We start from the raw sequence: 13,974 nt of genomic DNA on the forward strand, positions 1-13,974 counted from the left end.
GCACATTTCCTCTTAGATTTATTCTGCTTCTTACAAGGTTTTTGTTGTTCTTGTGAATAAGACTTTTTCCCCCAATTACATTCTCTGACTGATGATCGGTGGTGTAAATATAAGCTAGGAATCATCTTATAATAGGCCACCTCACTGTACGTTCACATTATTTCATCATTTTTTATGCCAATCCACTTAGAATTTTTAGTAAGTATATCTGCAAACAGCAATCCTCCTTTCAAATATTTGTACCTCTTCTTTTACTTTTTAATTATAGCATTATTTAGAGCTCTGGTGCAATGTTGAATAGTAACAGGCATTTGGGACATTGCTATAGGTTTATAGTATATACCCTTTATCAGTTTAAGGAAGTTGCACTATATTGTATCATAAATAAGTGTTGAATTTTATCAGTCCTTTTTTTTGATATATTTTGGGAGGAATGATCATTTTCTTATTCCACTTTAATCTGTTAAGGCAGAATTGACATCAGTAGATTTACTGAAGCTGAACTGTTTTGGAGAATAACTCTGGTTATCATCTAACATTTTTTTTAACACAGGGGTAGATTCAATTTGCTGAGGTTATTTTTAGGATTTTTATATCTATGTTCTTAAATGGTATTAGACTATATATTTGTGTGTGTGTGCTCTATTCATCAGCTCTTGGTATCAGGGTTATGATAGTATGCCTCATAGTATGAACTGGAGAGCTTCCCATATTTCTCTATGCTCTGAAATAATTTATATAATGTAGGGATTATTTGATTCTTTAAAGCTGGTAGAAAAATCCTGTAAAACTATGTAGACCTGGTACCTTATTTATTTATTTATGTTTGTGGTACGCGGGCCTCTCACTGCTGTGGCCTCTCCCGTTGCGGAGCACAGGCTCCGGACGCGCAGGGCCAGCAGCCATGGCTCACGGGCCCAGCCGCTCCGCAGCATGTGCGAGCCTCCCGGACCGGGGCACGAACCCGTGTCCCCTGAATCGGCAGGCGGACTCTCAACCACCGCGCCACCAGGGAAGCCCCCCTTATTTTTTTAAATATTTATTTATATATTATTTATTTATTTATTTTGGCTGCACCAGGTCTTAGTTGTGGCATGCAAACTCTTAGTTCCATCATGCATGCGGGATCTAGTTCCCTGACCAGGGATCGAACCCGGGCCCCCCTGCATTGGGAGCACAGAGTCTTACCCACTGTGGACCACCAGGGAAGTCCCTAGACCTGGTACCTTATTACATGGAAATATTTTCCTTTTTTAGTTTATTTTTTATCAGAATAATATGCATGTAGTATAAGAAGTCAAATAGTACTTCAAAACTTATAAAGAAAAACAGCAACTCTCGCTTACTCTTCCCCATTTCTATTCTGCAAAGACTGATATTTAAAATCATTCTGTTTCTTCCAGCATTTAATTTCGTATTGCTAAACAGTATGCTAATATTGCTATTTTTGAATTTTTAGTTTTAGATGCCAAATCTAGCTCTCTTACCCCCAACTCACATGTATATACTTTGCTTTTCCCTCATTGTATCATCATAACTATATTATAATTTATAATATATAACCAGTAGAATATGATACTGGTTAAACCAGTTTTCAATGTGTATATCCTTATGTGTATGTAAATATCATACGAACCACAAAGTATACTTTGAATTACATTTCCTTTCTTGTACAACTCTTATTTTCCCTGAAGTAAATAATTGCCTCTATTTTTATTAGTTCTGTGTATCTCTTACTACTTCATCCCCAAACTTCTCTACTTAACAAGTTAGTTCCAAAGAGCTGTTTGTAAAACTATTCAATCATAATCTAAAATGACCAAAAAAGATTTAAATTTCTAATCTCCATATGTTTGCCCAGTAAATGAAAGTATGAATTGGGCCTTTAAAGCTTAAAGCCAGGCATACACTCTTCTTTCTCGCCATTTACAGTCTTTGAGAAATGTTTTCCCAAATTAGATGCGTTTTGTCAATATCAAAGACCTTTTGAGACAGGTGGACCTCTCCCATTGATAATCTACAGTGTCCTAGGGAATCCTTAACAGACTCACTATCGGCACTCACTGCCTTCCTATTTGTTTTGATTTTACACTGATTCAAATGGAATACTTTGTTTTGCCAGAAATCAAGGAAATGCTCAAAGACTAACGGATTTAAGTAAAAAAAAGAACATAGGAGCCAGTCTGAAGAGGTCTCCATTGGCCAAATTTAGGACAATCTGAGCATCAAAAAGTATAATGATGATAATGGTTTATAAGAATGAATTTTTTTAAGTCCATGGTGATACTCAAAAAATACATAAATAAGTAAAAGAAGAAAAGGGGGAAACATTTGTCTTTACAGAAGAGTGCTAATTAATAAGTTTAGAAATAATGATAGAATTAGAAAATCACCATTTTGTAACTCCCAGTGTAATAAGGGATTCTGGCAATAATCGTCAATGGATGCTCCAAACATTAGAAGAAAGATCACTGGGAAACAGGTTATTCACATGGTCTCAAAGTATGGCCCCATAGATTACTTATTAACGTTACTTATTACAAGGGGAAAGTTATCTTTATATTAGAGAAATCCAGCAGTCACCACTTTAACCAGGTGACCAACCAACATCACCAGTAGTGATGGGACTGCCTGACATGTGTCTCCTGGTTTGAAACAACAAGAAGTATACAGATTTAACGATGGACTAATATTCTTGACAAAAATTGTTTGACCTGAATCTAATCATGAGGAAACAATGAGACAAATGAGACAAAATGAGACAATGAGACAAATGAGACAATGAGACAAAATGAGTCTTCAAAAAAACTTAATCATGAAAAACAAAAAAAATTATGGGACTGTCTCAAAAGAAACTAATGAGAAATAACTAAATGCAATACGTTAGAACCTTGATCTGACATCAGGTTGGGGTAAGAGAAAGAAAGAGAAAGAAAAAAAAAAAGAAAGAAAGAAAAGACATTTTAGAAATAATGGAGAAATTTTAAATGATATTTGAATTAGTGTTATTTTTTTAAATTTAATTTAATTTATTTATTTGGTTACATCGGGTCTTCGTTGCTGCACGTGGACTTTCTCTAGTTGCATCAAGCAGGGGCTACTCTTTGTTGCAGTGCTCGGGCTTCTCACTGCATTGGTTTCTCTTGTTACGGAGCTCAGGCTTTAGGCGCGTGGGCTCCAGTAGTTTTGGCACGTGGGCTCAGTAGTTGTGGCTCGCAGGCTCTAGAGCTCAGGCTCAGTAGTTGTGGCGCACAGGCTTAGTTGCTCCGCTGCATGTGGGATCTTCCTGGACCAGGGATCGAACCTGTGTCCCCTGCCTTGGCAGACGGATTCTCAACCACTGTGCCACCAGGGAAGTCCCTAGTGTTAATTTTTTAGGCATGATAATGATATTGTGATATCAAGATATAGGAGAATGTCCTTATTCTTAGCAGAGGCATGCTGAAATATTTAGAGGTGAACTTGAATGATGAGTGCACTTACTTTCAGGAAAAAAAAATGTGTATGTGTGAATGTGTGCAAGTTATTAAGCTACAGTTTCTCAGCTCTGATCTTCTGTACTCTCTGCTGGGGCCGGGACTTTCTGCTTTGCCAATTGACCTTATAAGAGGCTTTACCTCTCTAGGGCTCTAGAAAGAGAAGGCACGGCTAGAAGAAGGAACTTGGTTCTTTCTATCTGCTTCCTAGTTAGACTCTACATGCCGAAGAATGAAGTTGGACCTTTACCTTACACCATATGCAAAAGCTAACTCAAAATAACTCAAAGACCTAAACTTAAGAGCTAAAATCATAAAACTCTTAGAAGAAAACATAAGCCAAAGGCTTGTGACACTGGATTTGGCATCTTTTTCTTGGCTATGACACCAAAGGCACAGGCAACAAAAGAAAAAAATAGGCAAATCAGACTTCATGAGAAGTAAAATATTTAGTGCATCAAGTGACAATATCAACAGAGTTAAATAGGCAACCCACAGAATGGGAGAAAATATTGCAAATCATACATCTGCTAAGGGATTAATATCCAGACCATATAAAGAACTCCTAAGATTCAACGACAACAACAAAAAACCCAGTTTAAAAATGGGCAAAGAGCCCCCACTCACCGCAACTAGAGAAAGCCCGTGGGCAGCAACAAAGACCCAATACAGCCCAAACTAAATAAGTAAATTTTTTTTAAAAATGGGCAAAGGACTTGCATAGATATTTCTTTGAAGAAGATAAGCACGTGAAATAAGCATATGAAAAGATGCTCTTAACATCACTAATCATTAGGGGGATGCAAATCAGACTACAACAAGATACCTTATTATCCTCATACTCATTAGATGGCTACTATCCAAAACAATAAAACAGAAAATAACAAGTGTTGGTGAGGATGTGGAGAAATTGGAGCCCTTGTGCATTGTTGGTGGGAATGTAAAATGGTACAGCCACTATGAAAAACAGTATGGCAGTTCCTCAAATAATTAGAAATAGAATTACTGGGACTTCCCTGTGGCGCAGTGGTTGAGAATCCGTCTGTCAACGCAGGGGACAGAGGTTCGAGCCCTGGTCCAGGAAGATCCCACATGCCGCGGAGCAACTAAGCCTGTGTGCCACAACTACTGAGCCTGAGCTCTAGAGCCCGTGGGCCACAACTACTGAGCCTGCGTGCAGCAACTACTGAAGCCTGAAAGCCTAAAGCCCATGCTCTACAACAAGAGAAGCCACCGCAATGAGAAGCCCACGCACCAGAATGAAGAGTAGCCCCTGCTTGCTGCAACCAGAGAAAGCCCGCATGCAGCAACGAAGACCCAATGCTGCCAGAAATTTAATTAATTAATTAATTAATTTTTTAAAAAGACAAGTAAGGCACCAACTTAGAAAAAAAAAAGAATTACTATATAATCCAGCAATCCTACTTCTGGGTTTATACCCAAAAGAATTGAAAACGGGACGTGAACAGATTTATTTGCACACCAATGTTCAGAGCAGTGTTCATAATAGCCAAGAGTGAAAATAGCCCAAATGTCCATTAACAGATGAATGGATAAACTGTGATATATACATATAATGGAATATTACTCAGCTATAAAAAGGAATGAACCTAGGAAACATTATGTTAAGTGAAAGAAGCCAGACATAAAAGGATGAATACTTTACCATTCCACTTACGTGAAGTACCTAGAGTAGACAAATTCATAGAAACAGAAAGTGAAATAGAGGTTATCAGGGGCTGGGGAGAGGGAGGAATAGAGAGTTATCATTTAATGAGTGCAGAGTTCTAGTTTGGGCTGGTGAAAAAGTTCTGGAAATGGATAGCGGTGACAATCGCACAATATTGTGAATGTACTTAATGCCACTGAACTATATACTTTAGTTAAAATGACAAGTTTTTAAATATTTTAGCACAATAAAAAAATTAATTAGAAAATTGTTCCATCTCACTTCCACAAATTTTTTATCATAACATTCCAGAAGAAAATTTGAAATACTAAAAAAAGAAAGCTTTTCAAAACTTTAATTACTGAGTTAAACCTGGTCCTAGAAGAATGAATTATTGCAGCTTACTTCTTAATTACACTGAAGAGCAATTACAAACACATTGAGTTTGTCATCATTTTGGATTAAGATTAAAGAATATCCATTGTTAGGCAAGAAGAATTTCGCTATTATTACTGTTCACCACAGCTTCTTTGTTTGAATAGGGTTTTCAGGTTTAACCTAATTTAAAACAACATAAAAACAAACAGAACAAAGAATAGGATCTGTGTTGTACCAGATATTCATGGGGTATTGTCCTCATAGTTTCTGGACTGGAATAAATTTTGAACAGGCAAGCACACCTTCTGAATTAAATAAAATCTTTCCTTATTTTTCTTTTTGTGTTATTTATTTTGATATTTTTTTCTGTATTGTGTTTAAATATTAATAAAATATTTGATATTAACTTACGGATCAATAGTGTTTTGTGAATTTTCCACATATATACCATACACAGATGCAGCTTACTGAATCACACTGTGAAAGGTATTTCTTTTTTGTTGTCGTTGTTGTCGTTCCATTACTGCCTTTTTGGGTTTTTTGTTTTTAATTTTTTAATTTTGGCTGCGTTGGATCTTTGTTGCTGTGCGCAGGCTTTCTCTGTTTGCCGCGAGCCGGGGCTACTCTTCGTTGTGGCGCGCCGGTTTCTCATCGCGGTGGCTTCTCTTGTTGCCGAGCACGGGCTCTAGGTGCGTGGGCTTCAGTAGTTGTGGCGCATGGGCTTAGTTGCTCTGCGGCCTGTGGGATCTTCCCAGACCAGGGCTCGAACCCGTGTCCCCTGCATTGGCAGGCGGATTCTTAACCACTGCGCCACCAGGGAAGCCCATGAAAGGTATTTCTTCTTGTGGGTCTTTGTAAACAAAAATTTGAAAAACACTTTTCTAAACATTCTGCAGTTTTGTCTTTGATTTCCCCTTTGACCCAGGAGTTGCTTAAGAGAATTTTTAGTTCCCATGTTATTCATATTTTGCTTCATTGCATTGTATAGTCAAAGAGTATAGTCTAGGTTATTCTATACCATTTCTTTTTATTGGAATAAAGTTGTATGTTTGTGTATTTATACATTAGAGAATTCATATAGTTGTTTTTAAAAACTTTGCAGGTTGAAATAACTTCCGATTTACTTGCAAAAATAGGATAAAGAATTGTTGTGCAATGCCCTTCTTTCAGATTCCCCAAATGTTAACATTTCACTACATTTACTTTATGATTCATCCTGTCTCTTCCTCTTCTTCCTTCTCCTCCTCTTCCTCCTCCTCCTTCCCTCCCCCTCCTCCTTCCCTCTGCCTTCCCTCCCCCCCCATTGTCTCTCCCTCCCCCTTCTCTCCCTCCCTCTCCTCTGTCATCCATTCACTCAGGTATTTTCAACAAAGTTTAGGTGGCAAGTATACCTTGGTGCAAAGACTTGTGTATTACGCCCTTCTCCACACCCAAGCTTCTATATAATGCATTATCCAAGGAATGGTTTATTGGCCAGTAACTGAATAAAAAACTTATATTCTGTCCTAATAGAAATTCCAGTCCCTATGTCTCTGAGACCAAAGATTTTTCCCCGCAGTCACATTACATAACACATCCAACCTCTTTTGTCCCAGTATTTTGTAGGCATTCACTCCTGTTTCAAGTGCAATGGTTAGGAGTTTTCCTAGAAATAACAAATTTGTGTTTTTTGTTGTTGTGGTTGTTCTTTCTTCATGAAGACCGGAGGATGAGATGTTTTTAAAAAGGCTTTCTAGAGGTTACCTTGTTGGAAAGGACCCCAACGCTCCCCTTTTCTACAGAGAAGAAGGAAACAAAAAATTTCAGAAGAAGGATTATATGGGAGCCACAGTGCTATACTCTAAGGTAAGATGACCGGGCCACCCCCCCACCCCCGGCACAGCTCAGCAGGAGGGGCTGTCTCAGCAATTTACCAATGCATATTTCTTCAAAAGATAGAACCGTTACTGCTGAATTGTGAATTGTGTAGCCACTAGTAGCTTTGCCTATTAATTTTGGATTGGATTTGAAAAAGAAAACTGGCACAACTCAGCTTTTGGTCATATTCTGAAACAAAGGATAGTTTGTATTATACGTCCTGAATTCCATCAAGAAACTTCGATTCTCATATTCCTTCAGACACAGTGTAGCAAGTCTTGTTGGATGCCTTGGCCTGCCTCCTCCATGTCTGTCAGCTCTTACTGAATTGTGTGCCTTTTTTGTCTGAATAACCGATGAGGCTGTTGGTGTGATAGTCCCAATTTAGAGAACAGCTGGATTTTTGGTTGGCCGCCATGTTAGCTTATAGCCAGTATGACTTAGGTAAAGTTAGGAAGGAAAATAAGCTCAATTGCCACAGCCCAGTTGAACTGCATTTTGAAGGCTGTCAACAAATATTTAAAATTACTACACTAACCATCAGTGAACTAGATTTCAAGGAGGAATAGTGGCTTTTAACAATCTGTTGCTCTTGTCCTGCTTCCAGAGTAGAAACTGGAATAAGATCCCTGAGAGATTTCCTTCCATAATTTTTTAGAGATAAATATGGGTTTAAAGCAAGAATATATCAACCTCTTAAACCAGGTCTGTGAACCCTGTATCTTGAAAGAATGAGTGTGAATTTGAAGAGTGTACCCCCTACTCTGCATCTTTAACAGGCCTATGCTTAAAGTTTGGAATTAGTTTTCCAAAAACCATCAGACCTACAACAGCATCGTCTAAAACTGATAAAAGCCCTGCTTTGTAATGCTGCATAACGTGAGCATTAGTGATTGCTGAAGAACTAAAATCCATTAGATGTAATGATCACTGATAAATGGCTTAATAGTAGTTCTTTTTCAGAGCTAATCTTTCTTCAGCTGTATGCATGTGTGTCAGAAATGTGAGCACAGGGGAAGCTGTTCAAGGAAAATAAACTAAAAAGTGAAATCAGACAAAAAAATGGAACCTTCCTATTTCATGAAACTAGTATTTTGTTGATTGTGGTACTTTGCAGTTTTCCATAGAGCTGCTATTTTCTTTCTTTTTTAAAAATAATATTTGTTGTTTTTGGCTGATTGTAAATGTAATATATGCTTACTTGGAAAATATAGAGAAGCATAAAAAGTAAGAAAAAAATCCCATAACCAGTGATAAGCACTGTTAACATTTTTGCTTATATCCAGCCAGCCACTTTTTCCTCTGAAAATATGTTTTTCTTGTACAAAGTGGCGATAATACTGTACTTACTGTTTTGTAACCTGCTTTTTTTCCCCTCAACAATTTATTGTGACCGTTTTCTCATGTTATTAAATTTTCCACTAAAACATGATTTTTTACAGCTGGCTTGGTGTTCCATTACAGAGGACTATACTTGATTTAACACCTAGTGTTGGCAGAGTGTTTGGTATCACAAAGCTGCAAGGAGCATCTTTCTATGTAAATATTTGTACACACCTGACTATTTCCTAAGGATAAATTCCTAGAAGGGCAATTGCTTGGTCAACTGAATGTTGTTGTTTTTTTTTTAAGGCCTTTGCCCCTTGTCGCTGAATCATTCTTCAGGAAAAAACTAGTTACATCCCTTCTAGCAGAGTATGGGAATGTTCATTTCTCTATATCCTAAGCCATATCGGTTATTTGGTATTATTAACATTATTTTATCTTTTTATTTTGGAATAGGAAATGTGTTTACATAGTTAGAATTTTTAAGATGCAAGAGTATAGAGTGCAGTCTGCTTCCTCTGTCCCCCAGCCACTCGTTTCCCATCCCCAGAAGCTAGCACTGTTAAAGCTGTCTTTCCAGAGGTGCTCCAGCGTGTATAAATAAAAACAAATAATCTCCCACTCCTGCACACACATACTCTTTTTATATAAATAACATTCTGTACACACAGTTCAGCACTGTGCTTTTTCCACTTATATTCTGTTATATGGATATAATAGTAATTTATTTAATTAGAGTCCTTTAGATCACTATTTACCTTTTTTCCTGTCTTTTGTTACTTCAGACAATTCTGTGATGAGAAACTTTGCATGTATGTTATTTTGCACATATCTATAGGATAAAGGATTATATCTGTAGGATAAATCCCTAGAAGAGGAATTGCTGGGTCAATGGAGATATAGATATATGTATTAAGAGATATATATTGCTCAATTGCCTCCGTAATTGTGAGACCAATTTACACTCCCACTAGCAGTGTATGAGAATGACCATTATCCCACTCCTATGCCAACTCAGTATGCTATCAGTTTTACTTCTTTGCGAATCTCATAAGTAAAAAATGGCATCTCAGTAGAGTTTTAATTTGCATTTTGCTGATTATGAATGAGGTTGAGCATCTTTTCATTTGTTTAAGAGCCATTTATATTTCCCATTAGAATTGTTCATATCATTTGCTTATTTTCCTACTGAATTATTGGTTGCCATCGTATTGATCTGTAGGAACTGTTCATAAAGTAAAGAAATGAGCCCTTTGCCTGTAATAGGAGTTGCAGATATTTTTTCCAGTTCAGCATTTGTCTTTTGATATTGCTTTTATTGGTTTTTTGCTACCAATAAATTTTTTATTTTTATGTGGTCAAATTCATTAACCTTTTATGACTTCTGGGTTTTGTGTCATAATTAGAAAGGTATTTCTGACTCCAACATCACTTTAGATTATATAGTTTTTTCTGGTGCTCTTATAGTTTCAATTTTTATATTAAGATTTTGATCCATTTGTTATTTATCCTAATGAAAGTTTTATTATCATATATCGAGACCCAACTTTATTTTTCCTCAGTGGCTACTTGTCCCAATACTTTTATTGAATAATCCCTATCTTTTCTCCAGTGATTGGAGATGCCACCTTTATTTTTACTTCTTAAAATTCTTTTGGGCTGTGTTTGGGTCTTCATTGCTACACCCGGGCTTTCTCTAGCTGCAGCAAGCGGGGGCTACTGTTCTGTGGGTGCACAGGCTTCTCATTGCGGTGGCTTCTCTTGTTCCAGAGCACATGCTCTAGGCACGCGGGCTTCAGTAGTTGTGGCTCGTGGGCTCTAGAGCGCAGGCTCAGTAGTTGTGGTGCACGGGTTTAGTTACTCCACAGCATGTGGGATCTTCCCGGACCAGGGCTCGAACCTGTGTCACCTGCATTGGCACGCGGATTCTTAACCACTGCGCCACCAGGGTAGTCCCACCTTTATGATTATTATTAATCCTTGCCAATTTGGTGGTAGAAAAAAGTAGCCCTTTTCTGCTTTCATTTTCATGTATTTGACTCTCTGTATATGAATTGTTTCCCACGTATCATTCGTGTTTCTTCATTTGTGAATTTCTGTTTGTTCCACTCACACTTCGTTATGTGCCGGATTATGCTCCTCAGTTTTCAGTTACCTTTAGTACTGTTTGTGGCTGAAGCCGTGTCTGAAGCTGCTGTCTTCAAAGTGCTTTACCTATTTATTTCCTCACTTGATCTTCACACCTCTGCTCTAAGGTAGTTAAAAATGAAGCAGGTGAAGCACAAAGAGATCCAGTAACTTACCCAATTTCATACAGTCTTTAGTAGCAGAGCCCCTATTATCTGGGAAAAAAAAAAAAAACATCTCTAAAGGTGCTAGTTTCCATGTATACCTTTAACCGGTTCATTGTTCTGCAGGGAGTATCGCATTCAAGGCCCAACTCTGAGGACATTTCACTGTGTTACGCCAATCGCTCTGCAGCCCTCTTCCACCTGGGTCAGTATGAGGTGAGTATCAGGATGCCTGGTGTGATTGGAGAGGATCTGCAGGGGGGTTCCTTGGAAGATTAGACTTTCATCCCTGCTTCTACATTAGAAAGCTAAAATTGGAACTGGTTGAATTGGAAGCAAATTGATACTTCCCGAACTTGTTCTTTCTCCGGATTCACTTCACCTGTCTCAGGTGATTACATGGGGTAGTGTGGGTTGGTAAAAAAGAGACATGCACATTCCCCAGGGCCGTGGACTCTATCCAGTGGGTCAGCAATGCTCAGTGTCAAGATCAGCTATGAGATACGTTGCTAATAATACTTCAGGTTCCAAGTGTGTGCAAACTATTTACTTGTTCAGGGTGTTTTTTTTTAATAAGTAGATGAGCATGTTCAAGAATATCCCTGCAATAAGAAGTCTCACCCTCAATATAAATTTTGAGTGGGAAAGTAAAAGTTGCACTGAAATGCCTGTTGAGTGGGGGGACTTCAGATGAGTGGCTTCCTCCTTATCCCCAAATTGAGGTCTAAGGACAAACTCTAAAATGCCACTTGGACACATCCATTTTGGAATTCTACAAAAATTTAAAGTATACCCTAGAGTTAAGAACTATTTGAGTCACCGCAAGTTCACACTTAAGCCCTTTGGACTAAGAGAGAAGAGCAAGAATCTAAGTCCAAGCCCTAAGCAAGAAAGGCCTGGGCTACTATAGACAGCAGTGGGAAGACCTTGTGAAACATTTAGCCCTTTATAACTTCCCTATGTTGTTACTTCTTACAATAATGATTCCCATGTATTGAGCACATACTGTGTTCCAGGCATCTTTTTAACACTTTAGATATATTACCTTATTTTCATTTTTATTTCTATCCTGTGAGGTATTATTATCCCTGTTTTTCAGATGAGAAAACTAAGACACTGAGAAATTAATTCATTTGCACAAGGTCATACAGCTAGCAAGAGGCAGAGTCTGTACTGGGATGCCCTCTTAATCATCATACTATGCTTCTTCTATCTGTAAGACTTTTTTCCTTAGAATCAGAAATATTTAATGACAGTTAAACATAATATCTTCAGCATCTGTTTCTAATCATTCAATTAAAAGATCACAGTAGGGCTTCCCTGGTGGCGCAGTGGTTGAGAGTCCGCCTGCCGATGCAGGGGACATGGGTTCGTGCCCCGGTCCGGGAAGATCCCACATGCTGCGGAGCGGCTGGGCCCGTGAGCCATGGCCACTGGGCCTGCATGTCCGGAGGCTGTGCTCCGCAACGGGAGAGGCCACAACAGTGAGAGGCCCGCGTACCGCAAAAAAAAGATCACAGTAGAATATGATTTAAAGAAATAAGCACATGATTGTAGTTGTTCCATTTTTAATAATCCTTAACTTGTAGATTTTTGTTAAGACTTTCAAGTGGACATTTAAGAGTAGGGACCAAGGGTCATTTTGGGATTTTCTTTCTGTTTGCAGACATGCCTTAAAGACATCATCAGAGCACAGACGCATGGATATCCAGAAAGATTGCAACCCAAGTTGCTGTTGCGTAAGGCGGAGTGTCTGGTGACCCTGGGGAGACCACACGAGGCAAGCCAGACCATCAGTGATCTTGAAAGTAACTTTGCTGCCAAACCAACCCTAGCAGCTTCCCAATTTCAGGTTCTGCAGAGAACCCTCTGTCGTCTGAAGGTAAAGGTACAGGAAAAGGAGAATCTCACAGAAACCTCCCCAGCAGCTCTAACCAAAGCCTTGGAGGATATGGACCTAAGGGAAGAGAATGAACAGGTTTCCAGCACATCATCATCTGTCAGCTTATGTACAGACCCTTTAAAAGGCCGCTGTCTGGTTGCCACAAAAGATATTCTCCCAGGAGAGCTTCTGGTGAAAGAGGATGCTTTTGTGAGTGTCCTTAACCCAGGAGAAATGCCACCATGGCATGGTGGCCTCGAGAGCAAGTGGGATACCAGAGCTACCAATGGGGACCTCTACTGTCACCGATGTTTGAAGCACACTTCGGCCCCAGTTCCCTGCGATGGGTGCAGCTATGCCAAGTATTGCAGCCAAGAGTGTTTGCAGCAGGCCTGGGACCGCTACCATAGTATAGAGTGCTCTCTAGGGGGGCTGCTTCTCACACTGGGTGCTTTTTGCCACATTGCCCTGAGGTCGACTCTTTTAGCTAGATTTGAGGAAGCTGGCAAAGTCATAAATAAGCTTTGTGGTGAGATTACCAACAGGGATACCTGTTTACCTGAAAGCAAGAATCTGGCGCAAATACTCAGCTATGACCTGGGAGGGGAGAGTAAAAACAAGGGCAAAACTGTTGAGACCCCGATTCCTGGGTGTGATATTAACGGGAAGTATGAAAATAATTATAATGCTGTCTTCAGCCTTTTACCCCATACCGGAAACCATAGCCCCGTACACAAATTCCTCTGTGCTCTGAGTGTTTCTGCACTGTGCAGGCAGCTCGAAGCAGCCAGTCTGCAGGCCTTCACAACAGGCCTGAGATCATCTAAGCTGAAAGCAGCAGCGGCTCCTGGGTTGTATCCAGAGTTGAATATTTGGGGAGTGGCCATGCTGAGACACATGTTACAGCTACAGTGTAATGCTCAGGCAATAACAACCATACAGCAAACAGGTAAGAGGGAAACTCTTTTTTCTGCCTTACAATATTCTTCTTGATGTAGCTAATGTTTGCGGAGAAAGGACTGTAAAGGAGAACAGTAGCATTCAAACAAATCAGTGGCCTAAGGGAAAAAACAACTGTCTTACGATTATGCCATT

General features: G+C 39.1%; 1 protein-coding gene across 4 annotated transcripts in view; it reads left to right on the forward strand.

Moving 5' to 3' along the window:
* The window catches only part of SMYD4 (SET and MYND domain containing 4), a 36,993-nt gene that overhangs the window by 9,533 nt on the left and 13,486 nt on the right, over positions 1–13,974 (forward strand). For all 4 annotated transcript variants that reach the window (XM_067714812.1, XM_067714809.1, XM_067714810.1 and 1 more), the window contains 3 exons: positions 7,224–7,368; positions 11,124–11,213; positions 12,664–13,828. In XM_067714812.1, coding sequence (XP_067570913.1) covers positions 7,224–7,368; positions 11,124–11,213; positions 12,664–13,828 — 1,400 coding nt within the window. The remainder of the gene's footprint in view (positions 1–7,223; positions 7,369–11,123; positions 11,214–12,663; positions 13,829–13,974) is intronic.

Source organism: Pseudorca crassidens, chromosome 19 (genome assembly GCF_039906515.1).
Source record: "Pseudorca crassidens isolate mPseCra1 chromosome 19, mPseCra1.hap1, whole genome shotgun sequence".
Classification (NCBI taxonomy): Eukaryota; Metazoa; Chordata; class Mammalia; order Artiodactyla; family Delphinidae; genus Pseudorca; species Pseudorca crassidens.